Source organism: Falco cherrug, chromosome 20 (genome assembly GCF_023634085.1).
Source record: "Falco cherrug isolate bFalChe1 chromosome 20, bFalChe1.pri, whole genome shotgun sequence".
Classification (NCBI taxonomy): Eukaryota; Metazoa; Chordata; class Aves; order Falconiformes; family Falconidae; genus Falco; species Falco cherrug.
In genome coordinates, this window is record NC_073716.1 from 5,541,671 (window position 1) to 5,568,046 (window position 26,376).

The following is a 26,376-nucleotide window of genomic DNA, read 5'->3' on the forward strand; positions in this document are numbered from 1 at the left end:
CCACCCTCAGCTGAGGTGGGACTGCGCAAGCTGGTCATACCGAGGATTTATCAAGGAGGGGAAACAAGGTGACCTCTGGTGACCAGAGTGATACCTCCCATGTTAATAGATGTGCGATGAACTGTAGGCCCAAGGGCGTCTCCAAAGATAAGCTAAGTGATTGTCACAGAGGTAGTCGGCCACCCCTTTCATTCCAGGTATGAATTAGGAAGAAAAGATAGGGAACTGTAGTAATAACTAAACTGCTGTAGCAGGTGTGACACTGTGCTACATTGGGTGGTCTGTGCTAGTGTTGCTTGTGGACTTAATCCAGCTGGCTAAAACAGAAATATCCCCCATTTGCACGTGCCTTTGCTTTTTAGTCTTATTTCATACTTAAGATGTTTTCAGGAATTTCTAAGACTGTTCTTCTTAAAATAACTGCTCTTCCCTGAGGGTTAGTGCGGCCACATCCAATTATAGGAGTTAATTGTCTGTGTTTTGCTTCAGTTCCGGTGCTGTTCCAGGGCCCTGGCCAGACCAGTTTCAGTGTCTGTTTTCAGCAGGCCGGAGGTTCAGACTGTACAGGTGAGACTTTTATGTGGTAAACTGGGTCCTGTGTTTCTGTACTCGCTGCCTGTGATACTTGATGGTTTCTCCTGAGATGGAGGAGTAAGTTTGTGTATCTAGAGGGTGGGTAATATGGGGACATGGGGTAATATGGTGGCTTCTAGGCCAGTTTAGAGATAGCTTAGCAAGCTTGGCTGGTCTTCCTCTGCCTTGAGTAGAGGATAAATGGTGAGCATGTTTTAGTAAACTTTTCTATTTATGATTAAAAGTGTCATTATTATGTTTCTTCTCCTATGCCCTACAGCCAGCTGGCATTTCCTATCCACAGCTGACCCGCCGTGAGTTCCAAACCAGTGCCGTTTCCAGGGATATTGACACTGCTGCTAAGTTCATTGGTGCTGGTGCTGCCACAGTTGGGGTGGCTGGTTCAGGAGCAGGCATTGGGACAGTGTTCGGCAGCTTGATCATTGGCTATGCCAGGTAAGTAAGATGCTAGGCTGGCTTGAATTTATTCCCTTCTCCCAGCACTAAATTTGGTTAGTAGAGTTTTCTTTGCAATATATGTCCAGCTCTACACGCATAGTATATATAAGCAGATACTGTGTTTAACTGAAGCAGTCCTCATTGGACTATAAAATAGTTGTTATAATTCATTATTCTCTTGAAATAAATAGTAAGAAAGCACATGAATTGTTTGAATCCACCCTGTAGTTACTTCTAAATGATGCAGCTGCTCTGTGGAGCTCTGTCTGCCTCTAGAAGAGATGAAGCACTAGTTGTTAGCAGGAACTGTTGCTTGGTACCACCAGGGCACGTGAAGCCAGCCTTCGGGCTTCAGTGTGTCTACATCACTAAAACCAGGGAAGAATTATGACTTTCTCATTCCAGCCAGTAGTTACCTGCCATAAAGCTGGTTTGTACTCCAAAATACGTTGCCTGTGTGACATAATCCTGTCTTTCTGTGATACAGGCTCTGGTTTGGTTTTTTTTTTCTCACCGTGGATCTTTTTGTGTGTTTGTTTTTCTTCCCTCTCTGGTTTGTTCCCCCACTTGTACAACATACAGGAATCCATCTCTCAAGCAGCAGCTTTTCTCCTATGCCATCCTGGGCTTTGCCCTGTCTGAGGCCATGGGTCTCTTCTGTTTGATGGTGGCATTCCTTATCCTCTTTGCTATGTGACAACTTCTGGTCCTGGCTGCGGCTTCCATCACTCTGTCCTCTGCGGTTTGAGTCTGCTTCCATCAGAGCGTTCCAGACTGACAATTAAAGAAAAGATTTCTCTAAATAAACTGGTGGCTTTATTTTTTTTTCTTAATTCTTTTTTTTTTTCTTATGTTCTGGTCCAGTGGTGAGGAAGTGTTTAGGTGAGTTGATGTATTGGTTGAAGAGGGTTATATCCCAGGTAGGGGAGGCACTCGCTGATAAAGCAAAAGGGGAGTGTGAAATGGTGGTGGGAGGGGACAAAATCTAATGTGAATTCAGTTAGAATGCCCTTGAACAGCTCAAATCTATACAAAAAATCCCAGCAAGTATTGTCCACAGTGAAGCAAATATGTCTAGATGAGCTGACAAAGTGGTTTTTCCACATATTGTTGAAAATACTGTGCACCTTTTTTGTCTGAAAGGCAGTATGTAGAAAAGGTGCTGGGTACAGGTGAGTGTGCTTAGAAGCTTATTAATGTTGTTTGCATAACTAAACTACAAGTACACAAGGATAAGCACTGGCATATCATCTGAATTTTCTTCTTTTGCAAAGAAGAGTCGGTTTCAAGGTCACACTATTCATGTGCCTCCTCCAAGCATCAGTTTACACAAAGAACCACAGCTGAATTTTATTTCTTTTTTTCCCCCCCAACAGTTACGTGCTTCAGCTGTCTTAGAGATTGGAGTATACTAGGGAGGAGAGATACTAAAGTCTCACCTGAGTCTTAGACCTCGTGGTAGGACAGCTGTGCCTTTGAGGAAGGTAGGAAGGTGAGCACTGTGGGAGGTTATCTCCTTTAGGTAATTGAATTAATGCAGCTCCCCAGTGTTCTTAAAGCCCCTGGAGCAGGATTGTGGCCTCCCTGGGGATGTGAATGGGGTGCAGGCAGTGCTCTGTCCAGAAGAGCTGCTTATGCCCTGGCGAGGGGAAGGGCCTGCGAAGAATTTGACTCAAACTGTTCTGCGACTTCTTGGAGAAACAAAAAAGAGCTCAAGGGAGACTTGCTGGTGGAACTAAAAAGGAAAAATCATAAGCAGGTGGCCAGGCTGGCTGCTGGGAATGAATGTGTAACCCTACAACGGTAACACTGTGCTTCGGGAATCGTCGTGGGGCGCAGTGGTCTGCGTGTCTCAGGAACACAGCAGTTGCTGGTAGCACAGCACGTTGCGTTTATTCTCCCTGATATGTATAAAAATGGGCATAAACAACTTCTTGTACCCCTGGCAAAGCGACTGTGACCTTGAAACTCAAACCGTTTGCGTGCAGCCGCAGTGTGCTGTAGGTACCCGAGTGTCTGGCAGGCGGCGCGAGGGTGAGGGGCCCCAGCGGTGTCCTACGGGCCACGGCGACCCCCCAGCGCTCCGGGCGGGCTCTGTCGCTTCCTGAGGGTGCCCTGAGGCGCAGGAGAGGGCTGGAAGGCGGCCCGGCCATGCCTGCGCAGGCTGAGGCGTGCTGGGAGCGAGCCTGTTGCCGCAGAACGATTGTTTTTCCGCCCAAAAAGCCGCAAACTAGGATTTGTGCCGCCTCCAGCCCCGCAGACATCCGCCGCGGCAGAGGGCGCGCTGCTCCCGGTGGGATACTCTAGCCCAGGGTTACGCGTCTCTGTGGAAGGGGCGCTCTGGCGCCAGTGCAGAGACTCTATGGTGGCTGGGGGGAGTTTGCGCCGGTAGTGGGAGGGGGTAGCGGGGGCGGTGCCGCTCTGGCCGGCGATCGGTGGTGGAGGCGGGGAGCGGGGGCCGCTCTGGCCGGCGGACTCGCTGGTGCGGAGTCCCGGAAGCGGCGTTCCCCGAGGCCGGGCGCGGAATGGCGGAGAGTCCGGCCGCCGAGGAGGCGGCCCCGGCCGCGGTGCTGGCGGCGGCGGGTAGCGGCGGAGCCTCGGCCGGCCCGGGCGGGGGCGCGGGGAGCCCCGGCGTCTTCATCCCCGCCGAGTTGTGGGCGGCGGCGGGCTTCGGTGCTGCGACGCCGGGCGCCGGCGTGGCCCCGGGGAGCGGCGGGGCCCCCATCGCGGCAGCGGCGGCGGCCGCGGGGGCCGCGCTCCTCACGCACTCCGCCTTCTGGGACCCTACGGTTAGCGGTGACTGGGATAGCGAGCGGCCCAGCCCGGCCTGCCTCCTGCGGATCAAACGGTGAGAGAGCCTCCTCGCCCTGGGCCCGGTGGCTGGGCCCGCGGCCGGCTCCGCTGGCGAGCTGGGGGGTGGCCCCGGGCCTGGCCAGCTGTGTGGGCCGGGAAACCCCCGGGCCCTGCCCCGGCTTGGGCTCGGGGGGCTGCCCGGGCGGAGGGCGGGCACGGGGCAGAGGCTTGTAACGGGGCAGAGACACCTGGCTTGTCCCCGGTAACCTCGAGGGGGTAATGGATCCCTGGGCCTCACCGTCCCCTCACCAACAGGCCTGGAGACCTGGAGGTGGGCCTGGGGACAGGCCCCGGTTCCCCCCTCACATGTCCCGGGGTGCTCCCGGGGACAGGCCCCAGGCCCCCACTTCTGTGTCCTGGGAACAGGCCCCAGTCCCCACTGTTCTCCGGGACTCCCCTTGCCCAGGTGTTTGGGTGACGATGGAATCTCACACTTCCCTTTGCCCTGGAGCCGTGGACCCCTGTATCACCATCCAGGGTCTCTTTCTCCATCTGCAGTTTCTGGGGTGTTTGGCAGCAAAGCTCCTTGGTGTGTGGCTCCGATCCTGCCCTCGGGATCGCTAGCAGCTCCTTGGAGGTGCTGTTAAATGGGGAGGGGAGCAGGTTTGTAACTCCCATTAACGGTCAAGTTTTTTATACTTAACCTGCCTGTAGTGATCCTTCTTCCTGCTGATGCCCATCCGTTTGGTTGCTCTGACTTTTTAAAGGTTCATCTGGTTAAACCTGGTGTGTCGATAGCCTTTAATATAACAAGCAGTCTTGTATTGTTAGAAATGCTGGCACTGTTTCAACAAGTTCTTCCTCTTCCTTCAGAGCAAGTATCGCTGCCTGCCAGGTTCTTGCTCATCCTTGTTCTAGAGCTTGTATAATGTCTTCCGAAGATGGCACCAGCTATTTGGGCAGTTTCCAATCCAAATGCCAGAAGCACTAACCTTGTAACAGTAGGCAGGAAGGCGAGGCTCTGCTGTTGCTTTTGCATTTGTTCTCACCTTGAAACCTCTGAGCTCTAGTTGCTTCCGAAATGGGAAGGTTGAGTGGGAGCTTGTCCTGGAGCTCACTGCAGCTCTGGTTATGGGAGGGAGGTTTTGGGTGATGGAAGGTAATAGGTGCCATTCGATTTATCTGTAAATTGCATGGAGTTGTAGGTGATTTATTGTTTTTCACTTCATTTGGTTTGAGTTCCTAGAGAAACAAGGCCGTTGTGATCAAGCTGTGTGTGTGCGTGCATTCTCACTACTCTTGAACCTGCTGTCTGATTAAACCCAAATTTGTCAGAGTGGTAACGTTCTCAAAGGCAGTTGAGTCATGGTATGTTTGGGGAAAACCAAATGACTGGGTATATAAGAGGGATCCTGTAAATAGTCTGAGTGTGGAGAAGGAAAACACAGGGAGGAGAAGTCATCCTTTAAACAACAAACTTCACCTAGAAGAACTTTCAAGTGATTACTTTAGGGGAAGTTTATGGTTGAAGTTCTACATGCTGGGGCTGATCCATGGTGAAATACAAGACAGCAGTTAGTCAAGGTGCACTTGTTCTGATGTCTTGTGTATTGTTTTCCTGAATGCTGCTCGTGCCCTTGAAATGCCTCAGCTGTTCTGGGGGGTAAGTTGAAAGAGCCCAGCCAGAAAACAGAGGCAAAAGAAAAATGTCTAGCTCTTTACAAGTTTCTGTCTTAAAAGTCTGTCCCTTTGCATCTGTGTGCAGATTTGTCATCTAGAACGTTCAGTGCTTCAAGGGCTGATGAACGCCAAGGGAGATCTTGACTAATTCCTGTTTCCTTTGTTCAGGGATATCATGTCCATTTACAAGGAACCGCCCCCGGGAATGTTTGTTGTGCCTGATCCCCATGACATGACCAAGGTAAGAGAAGATTTGGAGCTGCTTCAGCTTTCCACTTCTCTATATGTTGCTGCTGATGGCTGCTTTAAGGGTGTACCCAAATGGAGTATTCCCTTCATGTTTTGAGAGAAGTCAGGGCGAGTCTTGCAAAAGCATAATGAAGTTCCAGTTTTCTTGGTGGCATTGCGATGGGCTGTATTTATAATGGGAGGAGGCTCTCAAGGAAACTGGCTGTGTGGAGAGATACCATCACAGGAATCCGAGGAGCTTCCACAGATAAAGCCAGCTCTGCTTTAGAGGCCCTGTGAACCAGTGGGGTACTGATTCAGCTCGTTTCATCCTACTGATGCTTGAAAACAATCAACAGAGCAGCTCAAAGGAGAGCTCTGTGGAAAGCTAGTGGCCATGGGGGGCTTCTCAGAGAAGCTAGAAATGAGAAATGTCCATTAGCTACAAGCAGTGCTGGAGTATCTGTAATCCACCTGCGGAACCTGGAGATGTTTAATTGTTGTGAGCTGGCAGTGAGGTGCGTCCCTGCAGGCGGGCCCTGTCCTGCTGCGGAGCTGCCGGCTGGGTTCTCACAGGTACCAGGGTCGCGTGCAGGTCTGACCCACGCTCCCACCACATCGCTGCCAACAGACCTGCTCTCTAGGGACACGGGCATGGCTACGGCTTCTCCTGCCCCAGTTCTTCCCCTCCTGGTTCTCGGGTTTTTCCAGGACTGGGAATTTCCAGTTATGCCAGAGAGAATGCAGTGAGCTGGGAGGCAAGAGGTTGCTCAGTGTTCTTGATCCAGTGTGTTTCTTGGCTGGTGCTGCCCTTTCTTTAGCCAGTGTCACCCGGTCTGGCCATGCTGGTTTCTGGGTGTTGTATGTGCGTGTGTGTGAGGTTGCTTTGTTTTTTCCTCTGCTGCACACTTCTCCCACCCCCCTGACAAACGTGGCATCCCCTAAATTCCCCCTCCGTGTAAGTGCCTGCCCAACTTAGTGCCCCTGGGGTTTTGGAGGTAGCACAAAGGGAGTGTCTCTGCACAGCCAGCTCCCACCTGGGGCTCTTACTGCTGCTCTGGCTTCCCTGGTGTAGATAGCTGAAAGCACCAAAATGCTCTTCAATGGAAATGCGGGTTTGTAGAACACCAGCCTCAGGGCTTTTAACTGAAATCCTGGGGAGGTAAGAGGATCATTAAAGGAGACTGCTTGGATCGCTTGGGGAACAAGCTTCCTTAATAGCCCAAAGGGAGTAGATTTCCTGGTATACAATTGGGATCTTGGAGGGTAATTAGCATGGAGAGAATAGGGTCTCAATTTTGGATCCTGGAAGAGGAAATTGAGTGATTGGTTTTAATAAGACCAAATCAGCACAAGACCATAAAATTGAGGAATGCACAGAAATTCTGAATTTTTTTTCTTTCTAAAATTAGATTTTTTTTCATGTTTGAAAATTTTTTTTTTTATTTTTTTTTTTTTTTTTTTTTTAAGCATAGCTTACCACCTGAACTGTGATTCAGTCTGGTTTGGGTTGTATAGAGATGTATGGGAGGCAGCTGTTGTGGACTGTGGCCAAACTTCACATTGGAAACCTGCTTTGCACATTGAGTGTGGCAGAGGGGAGAGAAGTGCACAGCAGTGGCTCTGGCTAACGAGGGAAGGAGGGAGGGTTAAGTATGGCCTGCACATGGGTGTGCTTGTGGAAGATGCTGCCTCTGTGCTGTTGCCTGGGTGGAGGTTTCTTGCCTTTGGTTGGCTTTGTTGAGGATTTGACGGTGCTGCACAATTTTGAAGTGGTGCGCAAGACGGGCTTTTGTTTTCCAGATTCATGCATTGATCACAGGCCCATTTGACACGCCTTATGAAGGGGGTTTCTTCTTGTTCCTGTTTCGCTGTCCTCCAGATTATCCCATCCACCCACCAAGGGTCAAACTGATGACAACGGGAAATAACACAGTGAGGTTTAACCCCAACTTCTACCGCAATGGGAAAGTCTGCCTGAGTATTCTAGGGTAAGAGGAGACTTTGGCTGTTTTGATGGGAGATCAGGAGGTGGCTGCAGGCTGTGTTCTGCCTCACGCATCTTTCTCAGCACATTGTGCCTTGATGTTGCCCCAGACGCGTGCTTGGATGCACCTTTATGCTTCTGCGAAGTCATGTGCAGAATCAGAGTCTTAAAGCGGCACAAATTCCTCTACTGACGTAAGAGCCTAACTTGTGTTTAAAAGCACCTGAGAACAGAGCAGGGGAAGCATGAAGTTCAGTGGATGCTGCCGCTTTTCTCCTGCTTCCCCTTGCAAAGCCTCGGACCAAGCACTGCATTTCTTCCGCTTTTGCGCTTTGCAGCCTGATCCTTAATGTTCTTTGAATGTAGGTTTTTGTGGTTTTAATTTCCTCTCTCTGTGTGAGTTTGAAAATAAATAAATAAAATTAAAAGCCACTAAGAACTTCCTTGAGAGCCATTTGACTGCTCTGGGCTTCCACTTACACGTAGTATGTGGGGCTGAGCGCTGTGTGTAATGATTTACAAGCGCTGCTCCCATGATGCCTGTTCAAACAGGCTCCACGGCTGCAAATGCTCGTTATTCACCTGCCTGATTTTTAAACATGTGTAAGTCTTGGCTGATTGAATGGCTCTTACAGCTCTGCCAGAGGAACCCAGGCCACGGTGTGATACTCCCAACCCCAGCTGCAACAGTTTCAGTTGCCAGTAAAGAAAGGCTTTTGCTGAGGCTCTGGACTGATGCAGCTGGGTTGTGAGTACCTGGTTCCTTCTGCTGCAGGGAGGCAGTAACAGCGGCCAGGTGAGGAAAGGGCAGCAACAGCTTGAATTGCTGTGGGGATTTGATCAACCAGCACAGTCTGAGTGCTGATGTGGTTATGACTGCCTTTGCTGGTATGGTTTCAGCAGTGCTTTGCATGTGCCGCTCACACCGAAGTTGGTGCAAGTAGCTGATACCAGTCAGCTGATAGGTGCTGGTCCAGGGCTGGTAGAGGCACATGGTGCTGGGAAATACCTTGCTCAGTGTAGAAGTCTTCCTGATCCAGCGAGCTGGATGCCAGCACCTGCAAAGCACTGAGGTGTGCAGGGCACGTCCTTATCTTGGAGGTCTGAATGCCCAGCAGCTCCCGCACAAGCTGCTGCCTTGTGGCTCATGCAATTGTAGCCCTAGCATGGAAGCTAAATTATTGAAGAGTGAACAAAGAGCTTCGGCCTTAGCAGAAATGGGAAGCGCAGAGGGAGCTGCAAATGAAAGGATTTAGGAAGAGCATATATGGGTCAGCACATCCTTGTTCAGCTCACAGGGAGACAGGTCTGTATCTGGAACTAGGATATTAAGGGCAAGCAGCAGAGCAGCTTTTTCTGCTTGTGCTGTTCTGTGCGAAGGTTTTTGCTACCCTGCGTGTATGAAATGGGCATTCCTATACTTATTCCTATAGTAGAGCATCTGTTAGTGCTTTTGATGGCAGTCCTTGCACTGAATGTCTGTATTACAGACTGCACAAGTCATGGTCTTGTTTGAGTCTTGAAAATCAGATTTTAGTTCTTGAAAATTGTTGGGTTTGACTTATGGTAGTGCTGGGAGCTTGTGTTGCTCCAGGCAGCTGTGCAAGATGATAGACATAGCTTTAAAGTTCCCTGTAAAATGCTTGGAAATGTGTTCTTCCTCAACTCGTGTGATGCCCTGTGTGTGTTAGCAGTGGAGTGGGGTTAGCCAGCCTCTTGTCTTGCTCAAGTACTCATTTGGTTGAGAGAATAAACTACTTTGACCCTGAAAACTTCCTCAGTGTCCAGTGCTTCCCATATCTGTAGCAGCTGTTTCTTTTTCTGTTGCATTTCTGTAAGAAGTAAATGTGGTTTCCCGAGCTTTCTGATCCTTGGCCGTTGGAGGGGTGATGCTCACTGAGCCAGTCCTGCATTGTTAATTGATGCTTTTCTGTTTTGATGCTTCAGCACTTGGACCGGGCCTGCATGGAGCCCAGCACAGAGTATCTCTTCAGTCCTCATCTCCATCCAGTCTCTGATGACTGAGAACCCTTATCACAATGAACCCGGCTTTGAGCAGGTGAGAGTTTGAGGTGGATCTCTCTGGTTCTGCAGCTATTTCTCTTTTCCCTCCACATCTTGCTCCTGGTGGCAAATCCCATTCTGGAAACTGGGACAAAAGTAGGTTATGCTGCTTGGCTCTTTTTCAGCTTGCTCTGCCTCTAGTCAGAGCTTGAGGGGGAGTTGCAAGCCAGCTCTGAACCAGAGGCTCCTTAGCTCGCCTATATGTAAGGTAATAGAAGAACACGAGGCATTTGAGAAGTATGGGATGGCTCTTTGTTTCTCTGCTACATGACTCCTGAAATGGCTTCCCTGGGACATTTAGTCATGCGGGAACCAAACTACTCAGGTTTTCATGGTCTCCAGCATCTCAGAGAGAGGCTGATTTCTGTGCTAACTTCATCAGTTGACCTGTCTCCACAGCTGTGTGAGTCCAAGGCTCTGGAGACAGGTAAAATCTTGCCAGCTTTTCATTTGCAGTATAAACTAGCTCAGCATACACAGAGCAGACAGAGCTGTAGTGGGTTCATGCACCAATGAAATTCATCAGGCCCAGGAGGGAGAGACGAAGAGCCATTGCAGTTGCGTGGACTCACTGGCCCAAATTCTGTTTCCAGGAGAGGCACCCTGGGGACAGCAAGAACTATAATGAGTGCATTCGGCATGAGACCATCCGAGTAGCAGTGTGCGACATGCTGGAAGGGAAGTGTCCCTGTCCTGAGCCGTTACGGTATGGAAAAGAGGCATGGAGGGAGCATAAGAAAGTGGTGTAGGGAAGCAGGATAAACGTACCTGGCTCTTATTCCTGAGATCCTGAGAGTTGCTTCAGGGAAGAGCAAGTCTTTTAACTCTGCTTGGTCCTGCTAAGAGTTGTTTTGTTTCCCCTGAAGTGGATGGCTGTGTCTCTGTGGTGCCCAGGAGCTGTGCATTGACAAAGCCTGTGTTATTGTGCACAATGGCTGCATCCTCTGACTCGTGTTTGAGAATAAATGTGCCTTGTCTTATAGAGGAAAAAAAAAATATCTTGGGCTGGGGGGGGGAGCACAGCTGTTGTGGAATCACGTGCAGGCTCTCTTCAGCTGCAGTGATGCTGCAGTTTGTTTCACTCTGTGTCCTGCCTCACTGTACCCTGTTAGCTGACTGGGACACACTGTATGGCTGTCCATGCTGACAACGTGAACTGGAGTTCAGTGGGATGGGGTGACCCTGGATGATGATGTGAGTGTTATAACACTGTCATTTTGTGTTGATCATTTGCTCTCTCGCATGCAGGGGCGTGATGGAGAAATCCTTCATGGAATACTATGACTTCTATGAAGGGGTGTGTAAAGAGAGACTTTATCTCCAAGGACAGACAATGCAGGTGAGTGGCAGACAGTTTTCCTGTTGATAACACGCTGCCTTAGATAAGGCTGACAAACAACAATGTGCGGCACATGGGGTGGATCTGGATCTTTTCTGTGAAATATGTATTCCAACTTTGTATCAGCCATGAAACTGAGACGTTCCTGTGGAAGAAACAGTATAATTCTCAAGTTCAGAGTATGCACACAGTTTTTCTGTGTTAGATTTTCAAGGCTGCTAGATTTCAGAGTGCTGGACCTGACACCCTCCCCAGGCAAGCAGGTACTTCTCTCAGCGGTGGAACTGGCACAGTGTGTGTTCATGCGGATTTGATGTTAAGCAGGGAGGGTGCGTGCAGGTTAACCAATGCTGGTGGCAACTGAACTTCATTGCAGTATTTTCTTGTTGGGTTGCTGCTAGAGTTTCTCGTTTTCTGAGGTTCTTTTGCTCACACAGCAGGTAGCAACTTTTCTCTGACACCCCTAGTTCTGTGAGATGAGATTGAAAGTGGGTGACTGAGTCAAGTTACTGAGGAGGGAAGGAGTGGGGGAACACTGTCAATATAGCAGACACATCTAGACAGGTTGAGTTACAGGAGCTTGTTTCTGCAGGAAAGTAGACATTAAAGAATAGATTACAAAGCTAATTTGCATATGAATAGGTGTGTCTTCCTCATCAGCCACCTCTTGTCTGACTCGTTGAGAAATTCCACTGCTAAGGAAAGATGGAGGTGGTTGATTTAATGATTTTGTCTCTGAGCCCTTTTTTCCTGCCAGTGCATTGCTGGCTGTGTAATTCATAAATTGAAAGGACTCCCAGAACAGGAGAGTTCATGTTTGGAGTGACAAATTCCCATAAGGAAGGTCTGTGCCTGACTTACAGCTGCAGAGAGTACTGAACTGAAGGCAGCGAGTGAAGTTTGGTGACATTAGAGGATTGTCAGGTTTGGTTCCACTCTTGTCTCTTCTTCAAGGAGCCAGGACTCAGTTGCTTTTCTCCAGGGTTTATGAAGATCACTGTGTTGTGCTCGGTTCCCAGAGGCAGTGACTGCCATGGCTGGTTTTCTGCTCGCTTGTAAATAGTAGTGCAGGAAGCATGAACACGTGCTGGAGAGATGGTTTTGTTGTCTTCATTACCCTGTTTTTCAAACTAAGTCGCTCCAGGCTCAGTATCAGTTAAGTGCATGCAAGACGTGCTGTCTTGTTAACTTTGGGGCCACACGTTGGCTTGTACTGAAGATTCCCATCAGGTAGGACAGCGTAAAGTGCACCAGCACCTTATATAGCCCTGGCAGTGTGTCTTTGACCTGGGAAGGGCGTGAAAGCAGCAAATGCTAAATAATCTCCAAAGACTTTCTGCCTCTGACTTGGCTACATCTCAGCTGGGGGGCTTGGTTTAAAACGAAATAGCGATGCTTTCATTTGGACAGGGTCTGTAGCACTAGTACAAAGTGTGGTCAAGTGTTCTGGCTCCTGGATTTTAGAGGCTTTCATTTGTAATGTTTTCCCTGCCTCCCTGGAGTGGTCTTGAGACCAAATCTTTGAAGTAGTTTACTTCCTCAAATCTGGGAGTAGAAATTCAACCCATGTCTGCTTGGCCTTTCATCTGTTTCGGAAGTTTGCTTAGGTTTGTAAGGTTTCCCAAAAGAGACTCCACACAGAAGTTATCAGTCTTCAACCTCTGCCACGACAGTGGGAAGTTAAGGGGCCTCTCCATCATAAGATGGAATTTAACCCTTAAGCCTTTGATAATTTGTTGCCCGATTACTATGCAGCTCTCTCCTTTGTGCCTCTTGCCAGACGGATAATGGTCTGTATTAATGGGCTTATCTATGGTTTTCTTCCAGGATCCTTTTGGTGAAAAACGAGGCCACTTTGACTATCAGTCCCTATTAGTGCGTTTGCAAGGAATTCGGCAGAAGGTGCAAGAGAAACACCAGCAGGAGAATACAGAAATAGACTCTGAGAGCAGCTCCTCCGAGACAGAGACAGACACTCAGGGTTGCTCTAAAGCTTAGAGCTACGGTAACAGTGGAGAGGCCAAGCCATGGGGATGTTCTGTCTTCACACTCTAGAGTACCCCTGACAGACTTGACAACCAAACCAATGCCAGAGCGGAGGATACTGCGGGATATCTCCTGTCTCCTTGTACTGCTTTGGTGGATAACGCTGAATGAGAAGACTTCATGCTAGACAAAGCCAAGCTTGTGACAGGCTACTCTTAAAAGGTACTTACTATGCTAGAAAGCCGGAGCATGTGGCATCAGGTTATTTTTTGGAAACACCTACACTGGTTGGTTTTTTCTTTTTTTTTTTTTTTTTTTTCCTCCATTTGATTAAAGAATGAGATCTAGACTGCAAATCCTCTTTACAGCTTTTCTGTTCCTAGACAGTGAGCCCTTTCCTGGGGCCGCGCTGAATGTGGAGCTGTAGCTGTGGGAGCGCTTTGATGAGTCCAGGGTATGACAGGGCCCACGCACTGTGTGCCCAGGCGAAACCTTTTTGTGCGGGTTGGGAGAGATGGAGCCTCTCTGCTCTGTGGAGCCCATCTACTTGATGTCTTTCTTCTAGACACTGTTCTAGACAGACCAAAGATAAAGAGCAGTGGTGGAATCTGGGCTCCTTTCTGAAAGCTTTACTCAAGCCCTGGGTGACTTCGTCCACTGAGACTTTGGGCACAGAGGGGTGGATGCAAAGTGGAAACAGCAAGAATCCATAAATCAAGTGCAGGTGTGTTCATCCTGGCATTTTGGGGAAGGGAGGGTGAGAAAATCATTGTTCAGAGATGGGGGGAGCACTTAAAAATAAGCCTAGTTTGTGTATTTGATTTGAAGTTAGCATTCTAGAAATATTTTATTCTGGCTGCTCTGAACGGAGCTGTTCTGTGTCCTTAACTGAAGTACTCTGCTTTCCACCTCTCTGATCAGTGTATTATTTTATTTTCCTTCCTTCTTCCTCCTGCCACCTCACTCGCTGCTGCTACCTTGATCCATCAGATTGAGATGCTAGGATAAGGGGCAATTCTAGCTAAGGAAGCCACTGTTCACGGGCGGAGTCCTTCGGAGGTGTATGCCTTGTTACTGATAAATTCCTTTGCCAAACTTGGCTGAGTCCAGGCGAGCCGAGTGTCGTAAAGTTTAACTCTTCAGTGTATTTGACCGTTCTAAAGAGCAACTTTTTACTGAGTGAAGGCCACCCTCTTGGAGAGGTGTCTGCTGGCTGTGAGTGCCATTACATCAAAGATGTATTCAGTGTAACTTGGGTGGAGGTGAATTACCGTTTCTCCAGGCAAATGAGCCTGCTGATTGATTGGAGCAGTAGAATGTTTTGTTGTTAAAGAGCTTAATCTATACTTTTTTTTTTTTTTTAAATAATTTTTATGGGAGCTTTGCTAGAAAGCTAAGCACAAAGTTGCACATTGTCCTGGGCCCTCTCCCAGTTCCCTTAAACACCTTCCCACCAGCTCGGCCCTGTTTCAGACTCCTGATGGTGGTGGGAGAACTTCCAACGCAGTCATCTTCTAAAAAAAGTGCAGAAAGAGGGGCCAAAAGACCCCTGCTGCGTGCTGTACGAGAAAGGCAATGCCCCATGCGTCACTGAATTATTTTCAGTCTCTGTGATTTGTATCAACTCTTGCAGAACTCAGAAGCCTGCACACTGCTGCTTAAGCAGCTCTGAAAAGCTGAAAGGTGGAAACATTTCTGAATTATTTAACAACTTGAGAACCTTTTTTCCTTTTAGCAAGCAAACTCCCCTGGGTCTGTCATTGGCTTGATTTAGACTTAAACCCTGTCATCCCTCAAGGGAAAGCTGAACTTACATAGGACTCACTCAACACATAACACCAGAGGAGAGTGACTAAAGTGGTGTTCAGCTTGCGATGAGGTCTCGGGGAGGCAGGGGGTCTCCCGAGAAGTCATGAGCTGTGTGCTACTTTACCGCCTCTGTAATCCCATTGTAAATGTCACGTTGTTTTTCACCATTCAGTAGCATTGCGGGTAGAGCTGTGACTCTGCTGCCTTCCCAAGGCAGAGCTGGTTCTGAAATCTGTTTGTGATGCATGTGGCGTTACCATCCACTGATACAACGAAACAAGAAAATGCCTTATTGTGGACACTATTCACATAACTAGCATGTGGCTGTAAAAGAGAAGCATTAGTTTTATAGCTCTAATGTTGTCCTACCATTTCTGAATGTTTCCATTTCAAAGTGACAATCCTCAAATGACTGCTCTAGGCAGAGATGTTTTAGCAACAGATTTTTAGACCTGATTTGAAAATATATGCACAAGAGTCACTCTAAGATACCTTGTTTATATACTATTGTACATAAGATTTTTTTTTTTTGTGCAATAAAGTTTGTTTTGGCAGAATCTAGGCTGTGGTACTCCTTAGTGGAACAACGACTCATTCACAGAGCAGAGAGGACTGCAGAACAGTTTCTCAGTGTCACTGCTGGCTCCAGGATTCTTTAGCCAGAGTCACATTTGCATCGTCTGAGACTGCAGTTGCAAAAGCAGCTTAGATAATTTCCTTGTTGCTGTGACAAGGTATTTAGTTGCCTGTAATGGTAAGTGGCATTTCCACCCACAACAGAGGGGAAAATTCAGAGGTAAGCAAGTATGAATTAGTCCTGGTAAACTTTTCAAGCTAGACACTTTTTACAAAACTTTTATTTCAAGTCCACTGTCCCTGTGTTTCAGGTGATATGCAAATAACCTCACAGGAAGAATTATATACAGGCACAGAACATGTAGCAGTCAAGGTATTGCCTCCTTGGCTTCCTCTGGAGTGATTTCCTGAGAGTACAGCTCCGTAAAGAGAGCGGGCAGCCAGTACTGAGGTTCTCCTGCTGCCTGCATATCCAGCCAGGCCATTCCTTCCTTCAGCAAGTGTTCCTATACAGACAGAGCGGAAACTGTGAGTGAAACTTAACTAAATGGCTGAGAAGCCATTCACAACAGAGGCCTGACCCCGTATTTATTCGAGGGTAAGGGAGAGCTTAGAGTTTGGGCTACAGTAATTTTTAGTCAACTTGACCAGGAGAAATATAGTTCAGACATCCAGCCATGCCCATGTTTGTGTAGGACCTGAGCTAAGAAGATTCAAGTTTTAATGGAGCTTAGCAAAGCCACAGGAATATATGCAGCTACTGAGATTCCGCTTTCCTTGCCCTGCTTACGCAGCACGTACTCTGCCTTTGGTCAACCAGCAGGCTTAGGATCCCCTGTGTGTGTTGTGATAACATGTCCCCGGCCAGGTGTCTGCTGCAGGGCTGCGCGAGCAGTCACTCTACACTGTCATTGAACTCCGTGACGTGAGACCTTCATACGTACCAGCACTTGCTTTGCACGTTCCGTCTCCCACTTAAGACTGGACCTGATCTCACTGACTGTTACATAGCCCTTTTTCTGAAAAAAGAAGAAAAATACTCTCTGCTTATAGTCAAGAATTAAGTCCATAGTTTAAAAGAGTGTGGACAGTTTTGCCTGCAGGCCTGGTCTAATCAGTTTCTCATCATGGAAGCAATAAGGTTCTTTCAAGGTGGTTGTATTTTAAAATCTCCTGGCTCAATACCTCTGCCAGCTGCAAGACGACAGTGTGATCCATGTTCAGTTCAGCTGGCACTGACTGGATCAGGTATGTTCCGCCAACAGGGATAATCCCAAAGCCGTTCCCCAAGACCTTCAGTTTCTTGATGGCACGAAGGAGATCATCCCTGAGAAGCAGAGGTCAATGCAAGGCTTTAGAGAGCCTCTCTCAAACTGCACACTACATTCTGTAAATGAAAGCTTGATGTGCAGAAGCTATGAGCAAGAACAGCCCCTTGGAGCTTGCTCCAGTTTCAGCTGAAACAGCTGAAAATTTTTTTTATAAAGCAATTTAGAATTAGTGTTATTATATAAATATATATATTATACAGATATAGTATATCTGTGCCCCCCTTCAGAAGTGCAGACTTGCGTTAGACACACACTGGTGGCACCGGAGCTGCAAGTGTTAAACTTTAAGATTCAGCCCCAGTTTGTGATCATGGCAAGTTGTGTCCTGAAGTCTGATTCTGTAATGATACCCGAGTCCCTCCCTTACAGCTCGGGAGCCCAGAACCGCTCCAGCAGATTGTGGCAGTAAGAGAGCTGGATTTTCAGGGAACCAACTGTCTCCAGCTCAAGGCAACAGTCCTTTACACCTTAGGGCTCCCAGAGAAAGCACACTGCTGCTTTCTGAAATGGTTAAGTCATTAAATGTGGATCATGTGTAAGTGACTCCATTGACAGAAGTCAAATTTGGAGTCCCATCACAGCTGGAGATCAGTCACCCCCTTTTCTTCCCCAAATCTACTTGATTCCCCTTTACGCAGACACTCACTGGCTGACATCCTGAGCAAACTTCCCCCTTCCCTTCAGCACTTGCTGATGAAGTTCTTCCAATGTTATCAGACCTAAGAGTCAACAAAAGAGGACAGGAAAGCATTACTGCATAGCAGTACGATTACTCCAGCAAGAGCAGTCAAGGGTCCTTCGTGCATTTGCCACTGGCTCACCCCTGCCTTCCATTTTACAAGTGGCTGTTCATTGTTCCCAGAATCAAGCACTGGGTGGGATAAGCACTGAGTCCCTTCTGTTCCCAGGACTAACATGCGGCAGTCAGCTGTTGCCTTTTCCCACAAGACTCAGGCTTCAACTGACTTTGCTGTAGCCCAGTCCTGGTCTCAGATTGCCCCTTTGGAATGAAGAACATCTACTACCTTTTCATTAGGCACTTATCACTGGTATTCCAGCTCTTCTGAATATTGCTGTGATCCTTCGGAGACAAGCTTACTGCCAGGTTCAAAGCAGTAACCTGGCAGTTTTGTAATCCTTCAGGATTGTCACTGACCCCCGCTCCTTCCCCATGATACTGTGAGTTATGGTTTTGTTACCTAAACAGGGCAGAGCTCGTTGATTTCTGTAGGAATCACTAAAGCTGGCTGATTATCAGTGGTAGCTGTAACGTGTTGTAGAAACAAAATGAGGCTTTTGAGGAACAAGGAAGACTTAACTGCCATCTTGGTAATTTGTGAGATCTAGTAAAGAACACTACACAGAGCGATGCACCTCATTTTCCACAGCAAAAAGGTATCTGTCCTCCTATTAGCTGTATCTCAGAGAAACCAGAGTGGGATCCTCACCTCCATTCCTGTGTTTCAGAGCCAAGCAAACTTCAATGATCTGCACACCCAGCTCGTAGTAAAAGTCTCCAACTCCCAGCATCTCTGACCAGAATCCTTTACCGGCTGTCAAGTGAGAAAGGGGAAAGCAGTTGGACCACTGGGCAAAATATTCTTCCTTAACAGTTACTGATGTGAAGCAGGCTGCTCACAAACCTCACTGTGAGGACTCAGGTCTGTTAATGAAAAGTCTCCACTTTATAGAATCATAGAATTGTTTGGGTTGGAAAAGACCTTTAAGATCACCAAGTCCAACAGTTTTGGTTATCTCCACCCATTTTCCTCCCACCCTTTTAAGTAAATAGCACCCAAAAGTACACTGCACCAGTTCACAAGCCCTGTGAGTCAAAACCCCATCAGCTTCGCTCGGGGACAGCTGCCACCAGCTTCAGTGCGACCTGTTTACAGTGAGAGATCAGCGAGGTCGTTAACCCCCCGTGCCTGTTCCTCACATGCCAAAGGATCCACTCCGATGGTTGCACACATATCCTGGAACTGGACCCGGAACTCGGGGTTTTTACGGATCTCTTGCTTGTGCTTGCTAGCAAACTCTTCTAAGTTGGTCTTAAACATGTCCAGCTGCTTAGACATCTGAAAGAGAATCGCAGAGAAGCGTTTCTGTGTTCGCACTTATTTAATGTGGTTTTTCTGCCAAGGCAGCCCCCACAGGCACTGAGTGAGCAGAATCCTCAAGAAACACTGAGGTCTCTGACGTGCTGCCTACCCAGTGCTGATGGCCCCAGTGGTCTTAAAGGAAGGAAACAAGATAAAAATCACTCAGTGAAATCAGAATTCTCCACATGCACGCTTTTAATACTGAATACAAACCAGTATCAGACCACAGTGGAGATAAGACAAAGCGAAGGCCAAGAGATAGGCTTGAGGGGGGCAGCAGTGACTCAGTGATGTACACAGAAGCAGTTCTACAGAAATGAGATGTTGCCGAGGTCTCGAGAAGGGAGGCAGTGCAAGGCTTGCAGCAAACACCCCAGCTCTGTGAGGGAAAGGCAGCCTAACGGGTGCCATTGTTACCCACGCTGCTCATGGATAACGCTCCGGACACCAAAGCAGAGCGGGAAGCAAAGGCCAGGTTTGGGCTGGGCTCACAGCCAGTTATTGCTGCTGCCGGGGCAGCAGGGGATCTCCCACCTGGGCGAGCTGGTCTTCGGCCAGGACCGTCCCTCGCTCCTTGTACTTCGCCTGCAGGAAGAAAACAGGATGATGGAGGCAGTGCTGCAGGTGGACCAGAAACCAAAACTGGATGAGGGAGATGCTCCGTAAGGATGGCTGAACCAGGAGGACATGCGGACCAGTGCCCTGGGCAAGCAGGGAGTCCACCGGGGATGGCAGATGTGAGAACAGGGATGGCCCCACACCGAGCCTGGCACCCCCTGCCACAGGGCTGAAGGGTCCTGGCCCCCCTCACAGGGTACTAATGGCCCTGGGCAGCTCCCACCACCCAAGACCGGGGGTCCTGGCCCCCCTCACGCGGGACTAATGGCGCCGGGCAGCTCCCTCCACCCAAGACCGGGGGTCCTGCCCGCCTCCCCAGGGGCCCGGAGGGTGCTGCCCCGTCCCAGCGGCTCTGGTACCCCTCCACGGGCCGGGGCCGCTGCCCACGGGCCTGACACCCCCCGCACCGGGCCCGGCCGCCGCCCCCCCGATCCCGTCCCCCTCCCCAGCGAGATCTCGACGCCCCTCACCTCCGCGAGCTTCTTCTTGGCGATGGCGCCGGCGCCCACCCCCCGCCGGTGCATCCCGGCCCCGCCGCGCCGCGTGACGTCATCTCCCCGCGACGGGCGGGGTGACGCACGGCAGGGGCGGGGCCGCGCCGCGTGACCGGCCCCCCTCGCGTGACAGGCCCCCCCCGTCACCCCTCCCGAGGGCGGGGGGCGCTGGGGGGCCCAGACCGCGCGGGGGGTCCTTGTGTGTGTGTGCGCGGGGGGAGGACGAGACCCTGCTGGGGTGGGCCCCCCGGGGGGGGAGGCCCGTTTGCGGGGGGACGCTCCGTGGGAGGGGTCCCCCCCGGGGCGGGGGGGTTGCCCTCACTGGAGGGGGGTTTCAGGCTCCCCCGGGGTGGGGGGAGCCCTGTTCGGGTAGGCATGACACCCCCCCCCCAATAGATTTGAGTCCCTCTTTGGGGGGTCACCTCTTTGGGGTGGGGGGAGTCTGCCTCTGGGGTGGGGGGAGCTCGGTTCGGGTACAGGTGGCCCCCCGAAATGGAGTTAAGTACCTGTTTGGGTAGGCCCCCCCCCCCCCGGGTTGGGGGTAGCCCTCAGTGGAGGGGGATTCAGTCTCCCCCGAGGTGGGGGGAGCCCCCCAAATGAGCGTAAGTCCCTCCTTGGGGGAAGGGGTCCCCCCCCAGGAGTGGGGGGCTAGCCCTCAGTGGAGGGGGGCTTCAGCCTCCCCCAGGGTGAGCCCAACTCGGGTGAGCCCAACTCAGGTAAGCCTGCCCCCGCAGATGGAGGTAAGTCCCAGTTTGGAAGGGGGGGGTCCCCTCTGTGGGAGGGGCCCCTCCACGCTGGGGGGTCAGGCGGGAGGGCGAGCTGGGGGCGCCTGTGTTGGGGCAGCCCAGCTCCCAGCCCGGTTTGTTGGGTCCCGAACACCGCAAATCCTGTGTGGGAATCCCGCCGGCCCCCTCGCTGGCACACACGGTGGGTGACTCTTTAACAACCTTGTTTGAAAGGACATACCTATTTTTTTTAACTCATATTTTATAGCCCATCCCCAAATTGGTTCTTCTCCGAATCTTACTTCAGCTTCAAACCCAACTCTTTATTGCTTGCATTAGCAAAACGGACAATATGCACAGAAGGGAGTGAATGTAGGGTCCCTTCCTCCTCCTCGCGGGTCTTGCTGGGGTGAGGAGAGCGTTCCCTGGGGGGTCCTGGAGCTACGCAGTCCTAACAAAGCAGAAGTGGGAGAGAAAAACATCAATTCCTGCGGTGTGGCGCTTAACCCGTTTTCATTTGGTTCCGATAGGAAACAAGGCACAAGTTCTCGCCTTCCCTAGCGACCACCCCCCCGGATACTTTGCAAATCCATTTTGATAGCAAGATGTGACTCCAAGTTAGTATCTAATAGTAAGTACCTACAAGTTTTGAGGAAAAAAAACCCCAAAACCCAGCCAGCAGCTGGGTAGAGGAGAGAGATGCAAATCAGTGTTTCTCCGCAGGAAAGGCTGCAGTATGAGCTCAACAGTTATTTGTTTTCCCTGGCCGGCTGGCCGGCCACTCGGCTCATATTGTCTGACCAAGCTGCCTGGAATTGTCTGTAGCACAGAGCTGCCTCTTATTTCCAACCTACATTTATTCATGGCCAGTTCATCCCTTTTTGTTCTTATGCCAACTTTTGCCATTAGCATAAACAGCTCTTTTCTCGCTTGTTTTTTTTAATAGATGGTGACTTTGTCTTACTCGGCTAAGCATAGGATGGGCTCGCTGTTCCCTGGAGCCTCCTTGGGGCCCTCCCCTGCACCTTTTGCATCCTGGTTACTTGTGTTTCTCTCTGAAAGCCTTTCGTAGCAGTGTACAATGCACAGGAAAAAAATAAGACACCTCTATTTTCTCATTAAAAAGAGGGGGAAAGGCTTTACTAACCTCCCTGCTCTATAGACAGCAATTTTTTTGCAATCTGTCTTTCCCCATCTTTGTTGTATCAATGAGCTGAGGATACTTTTGCAGGACCAAACTCTGGCCAGAGCCCTTAACTCTCCAGTCAAATCCAGCTGAGCTGTGCCCTGTAAGCACTCAGTGGTTATCTAAAGAAATCCTAAATTCCTTGATTGAGCACTGCAGCAAGTGGCTTTGGGGACGAGGGCTGGGAAGAGTTCTCTAGGGATGCTTGTAACACCAGGAATGGGTAGAACAGCCACTCACGCTGGTCTGCAGAGATCAGTCGACATCAGCCATGTCAGAAAGTCCTGGTTCAAAACATCCTTCAAACCTTCTGAACCTTCCAGAGAAGTAAAACTGCAAGAAACGTGCCATGCCATGAAGACAGAGGAGAGGCAACAATCCAGATGCAGTACATAACAGCTTCTTTTCCCCATCTCCTCAAGTTCACAGGGATATTTTATTTTCCTCGTCTTCTACTGTCTTTGACTGAGAGAAACCCACAAAAAAGCTTTAACCTCTCTGACATGGTGAGCTCCTTGCACACAACAGTGCCTTGATCTTGGCGTGTATGGGCTGCCTGGCGGTGAGCATGTCTATCCGGCTGGGGGGACGAGCGGGAGCTGTGCAGTGACCCCCCCTGCACCCCACCTCCTCCTAGACCCAGCAGGCATCAAAACAAAGGCAGAGCGTGGGTGAAGCGGCATCTACACTCCCAACTCACAAAGGAAAGTCTTTGTTTCCGAGAAGGACTTTCCCCCCTGCAAGTCCTGTTTTTTATTTGCAATTAAGGAGATTAAGGGAGACACTAGCAAACAATTTTTTTCTAAATGAAGCTAATCAAGCTGATTAATCTCTAGCATCAAAGGTTTCCCTTCCCCCCTCCACCTCCCCCCCCAGAACAGGTTAGACAAACATCTGTCAGGAACAGTTTAGGGCGAGTTGATCCTGCTTTGGAGCAGAGGTCAGACTGAGTGACCTCTTGAGATCCCTCAAAGCCCTCATTTCTTTGATTTTGTATTTTCAGTATGACTAGCGATTCTCGGTGTCTGATTTTCTGAGTGCTCGGCCTGAGACACCTCTGTGAACCAGAACTCTGCTCGTTTCCCCCACCCCGGGTCATCCCCTGCACCCTGGTTTCTAAAGCAGTTTTCATGCAAAGGCTGCAAAAGACAACAAATGCCCCCAGATTCTTGTTCTGGGTGACTGTCCCATGACTCCCTGTAGTTAGAAATTCCATTTATTTTGCCAGAAGAGGCTAGGATTGTGCCTGAAGGATGTGGGCTGTGTGCGGTAAGTGCTTTTTTTCCCTTCTCGCCACCATTTTAGGACTAAGCAGCAGCAACCTGTTAGGTTTTGTAAAATCCCCTTCATGTTACAGAAAGGAAATGTATCCCTCATTCATTTGTCAGTGGTTTGTGTGTTTTTTTTTTTTTTTTTAATATATAAAGTGCCTGAGAACAGATTTTTCCTTGGACTCGTGTCTAATTTGCTTTTTGAACATTTGTGACATAAGCTAAGACTGGGGGAGGTGAAACAGGCTATTGACAGGCTGTGGATATGCTGACACAGCACAAAGCCGCGCAGGGCTGAGATACACAAGCGTGCTCACAGCCAGATGGCTTGGGAAAGGCAGGCACGAGCTGCAGCACCAGAATGCTCCATATGGACTCGGTTACCTTGCCCAGAGGTACCTGTTCCAAGTGAGCTCGTATCGCCATTGTAACCGTGATGATTTTAAGATAATTACATCTTAAAAAAAACAAAAATCAAAAAAATCTGTGCCTTTAACTGGGGATGCTCAGATCAGAAACAAACTGGGAAATTCCTCCTGGGTCAGGCAGGCATCTCTCCTGCCTGGTTTCGCGTTTAGATGACAGGCTCTTCATAATGAGAGCTTGTAGCGGTGATCCAAGGAATGAACCGTTTTGTTTCTTTTTTAGAAAATGAACCGGTCAGGTGCTGAGAGTGTGAACGAGTGGGTTGGGTTTGTTTTTTTTTCTTTCCCCCCCATGGCTTGATTTGATCAAATCAAAATGTTTTGTAGAAATGTATCAATTTCATCTCATTTTCGCTGGGGAGTTTTCTTTTGAGAGGGCTTTGTTTTGATTAGGTCAAAGCACTTCATTTTGACTTCTCTGTTAGGGTGATGTTAAAGGAGTGGATGCGCTTCAGCCCTGTCAAAAGTCTGCATCTTGACCTTATCAAAGCGCTGGGGTTTGATGAAGCTGTGCTGACATTTGCAAAACAAAAGATGACCCAAATCATCTATGTTTTTGTAAATTTGGGGTGGGGGTGGGGTGTGTTCTGAGAAATTTAAAATCTAGAGAAGCTTTTTTTAGTCTTTGTTCTTTTCCTCACTCATGAGGCAGAATGGCGAAATGTGAAATTTCCTTTTGAAATCAAAATCCTCTCATTTTCCTACTTGACACTGTTACCATTGACACCTGCCCCCAAACTCTCCAAAACTCTTGGAGACCTCACCCCTCCCGGTGACCAGACCTGTTCTCCAGTCTCACCTCTGGTTTTTCTTGGCTTTCAGCAGCCAGGTGAAGAAGTCCTTGGCTCCCTGAGCGCCCAGGTCGAAGCTCTGGCCGTCCCCAGCTGGACCTCGGGGCTCAGCTTCCCTCCTGCGCAGCTCCGCGGCGCTGCTGCAAGGGCGGAACGGGGCGATGCCGGGCGGCGCCACCAGGGGGCGCCACAACGCCGCGTTCCCCGCACCCGGCTCCCTCCCCCCACCACCGGCAGGGCGGGCGGCGGGCTCGGGCAGGGAGCGGGGTAGCTGTGCTGTCTGACAGAGCAGAAACGTTATAGGACTTAGGAAAATACAAGAAATAAAGAAAACCAGCTCCCTGGAGAATCACTGCTGCGGTCCAGGAAGAACCTCGGCTCCCCATCCTTCTGTAGCCATAGGTCGGCTGACAGCAGCTGGCGGTTTGGACCGTAGGAGCGCTGGGAGTCTACGCACTTACTCGCTTTTCTTCTCCCGTCTGGCCAGCAACCACTCCACAAAGTTCTTCTTCAGCATGGTGTCCATCGTGCGGCTGTAGTCGCTTGCCAGGGTGGCCTCGGAGTAGCGCCGCTGCACTGGTCTGGCACTGGGGATGCTGATGCTTAAAGTGGGGGAAGAGCACAGAGGCAAGAGTGAGTCCTGCTTCGCCTGGGCTGCCCCAGCGGCCCACGTGCTCCCTACAGTCCGCGAGGTTTTGTGATCACTTTGGATCCCCCTTGGAGCCGGTGACTGTTCCCGCACTGAGCTCCTCGTGGGTTCTGCTGGCTGCGAACGCGATGGCAGCTCGTGTCTGACCACCCGGAAGGAGATGGAGGAGCAGAGCTCTGGGTGTTTGCTGGCAGCCTGGACTCAGGGAGGCTTTCCCTGCCTGATCCTCACAGATCATGGCTCCGAGCTCAGGCACCCAGTGTGCTTGGGCTGCCTCTGGCCAGCCGTGCACCTCGGGCCAAGGAAACCTGTCCCCGCATCCTCGAGAGGCTCAGGGGCGAGTGGCAGGAGACCAGGGCTGACCTTGAGACCAGAGCCAGTCTGACAGGGCAGACAGTTGGTGGCTACCTACGTTACTGAAGGATTTCAAGACAGATCCTTTTATAGTACTGCTATCTGGGATTGCAGCAAGCTCTCCTGCTCTAATAAGGGATCTTTTGGATCTTCTCAGGTGGTAGCTGGAAATTTTGTAATAGGAGTCTGAGAAATAGAGGGAAAGTCTTTATAATATACCTCCTTGATGTAGGGAAAGATAGGGAAAGTCTTTATAACATACCTGCTTTATGTAACCAGTCATCTTTTCAGACTATTTCAAATACTGGGTGCCCCCACCCTCATTCATGCGAGAGGATTACATCTTGTTTCTAGTTCTCAGCCAACCTTCTTCTCCTGGTTGACTTCCAGCTTGTTCCTCCTAACCCAGAGCCATGGAGTTTGTAGGGAAAACTTGGGAGTTCCTGGCTCTGGCTCAAAGGCTCAGGGCTTTAGTTTGATATCTCTCTTATCATGTGCTCATCTTTGTATGCTTGGCTGTCTCTATTATCTGAGCTCTACCTCAGGACTCATGTTCTCACCTACTCACCAAGATGCCAATGGAAAGAGTCCATTTGCCTCCAGTGAGGAGCTGGAAGAGTCTCAAAATATACTGTGAGCTTTCCAAAACACTTACCCTGAGACGTTCTCTTCCATCAAAACAAACCCCAGAGATGCAAGGAGCAGAGAGAGAACTTTGAAAGACATCATTTTCTCAGCTGGTTTCTCTGTTCAAAAGCAAAGGGCAATCCAGATGTCCGGCCCCTACGAACACATGGGACATAAGTGACAGGACAGTGAGCCCAGGAGGATGTGTGGTGGCTGGGCACGTGCCTGTGCTTGTAAATGTGTTTCTTCAGTCCTTGTGCTTCGAGCAGCCTTCTCCATCCTACAAAGCCTTATTCTGCCGCTCCCAGT

General features: G+C 49.7%; 4 protein-coding genes across 7 annotated transcripts in view; 2 read left to right on the forward strand and 2 right to left on the reverse strand.

The window, feature by feature from the left end:
- ATP5MC1 (ATP synthase membrane subunit c locus 1) overlaps positions 1-1,839 on the forward strand; it is a 57,301-nt gene extending 55,462 nt beyond the window's left edge. For all 3 annotated transcript variants that reach the window (XM_055697543.1, XM_055697542.1, XM_055697541.1), the window contains exons 3-5: positions 490-567; positions 854-1,029; positions 1,615-1,839. In XM_055697543.1, coding sequence (XP_055553518.1) covers positions 490-567; positions 854-1,029; positions 1,615-1,729 — 369 coding nt within the window. In that variant the 3' untranslated portion in view covers positions 1,730-1,839. The remainder of the gene's footprint in view (positions 1-489; positions 568-853; positions 1,030-1,614) is intronic.
- Positions 1,840-3,455: 1,616 nt separating this feature from the next.
- UBE2Z (ubiquitin conjugating enzyme E2 Z) lies at positions 3,456-15,712 on the forward strand. Of its 2 annotated transcripts, XR_008729997.1 has the most exons (8): positions 3,456-3,880; positions 5,674-5,746; positions 7,537-7,724; positions 9,668-9,779; positions 10,378-10,490; positions 11,033-11,123; positions 12,951-13,331; positions 15,461-15,712. XR_008729997.1 is itself a non-coding variant. In XM_055697590.1 (7 exons), the coding sequence occupies exons 1-7, from the start codon at positions 3,558-3,560 to the stop codon at positions 13,119-13,121; spliced, it is 1,071 nt and encodes a 356-aa protein (XP_055553565.1). In that variant the 5' UTR covers positions 3,456-3,557; the 3' UTR covers positions 13,122-14,469. The 2 variants fall into 2 exon arrangements, 1 of the variants encoding a protein (XP_055553565.1); XM_055697590.1 differs by lacking the exon at positions 15,461-15,712 and having other exon boundaries at positions 12,951-14,469.
- Positions 15,713-15,753: 41 nt separating this feature from the next.
- Positions 15,754-20,108, reverse strand: SNF8 (SNF8 subunit of ESCRT-II). Its single transcript, XM_055697591.1, has 8 exons — positions 20,016-20,108; positions 19,462-19,512; positions 18,765-18,903; positions 18,274-18,378; positions 17,472-17,544; positions 16,680-16,821; positions 16,439-16,513; positions 15,754-16,000 (listed from the first exon to the last, which is right to left on the reverse strand). Exons 1-8 carry the CDS (start codon positions 20,067-20,069, stop codon positions 15,863-15,865), a joined length of 777 nt encoding a protein of 258 aa, XP_055553566.1. The 5' UTR covers positions 20,070-20,108; the 3' UTR covers positions 15,754-15,862.
- Positions 20,109-20,998: 890 nt separating this feature from the next.
- On the reverse strand, positions 20,999-26,169 carry GIP (gastric inhibitory polypeptide). The gene is made up of 5 exons (XM_014280611.3): positions 26,096-26,169; positions 24,899-25,039; positions 24,446-24,577; positions 22,191-22,283; positions 20,999-21,215 (listed from the first exon to the last, which is right to left on the reverse strand). Exons 1-5 carry the CDS (start codon positions 26,167-26,169, stop codon positions 21,206-21,208), a joined length of 450 nt encoding a protein of 149 aa, XP_014136086.3. The 3' UTR covers positions 20,999-21,205.
- Positions 26,170-26,376: the final 207 nt, after the last annotated feature.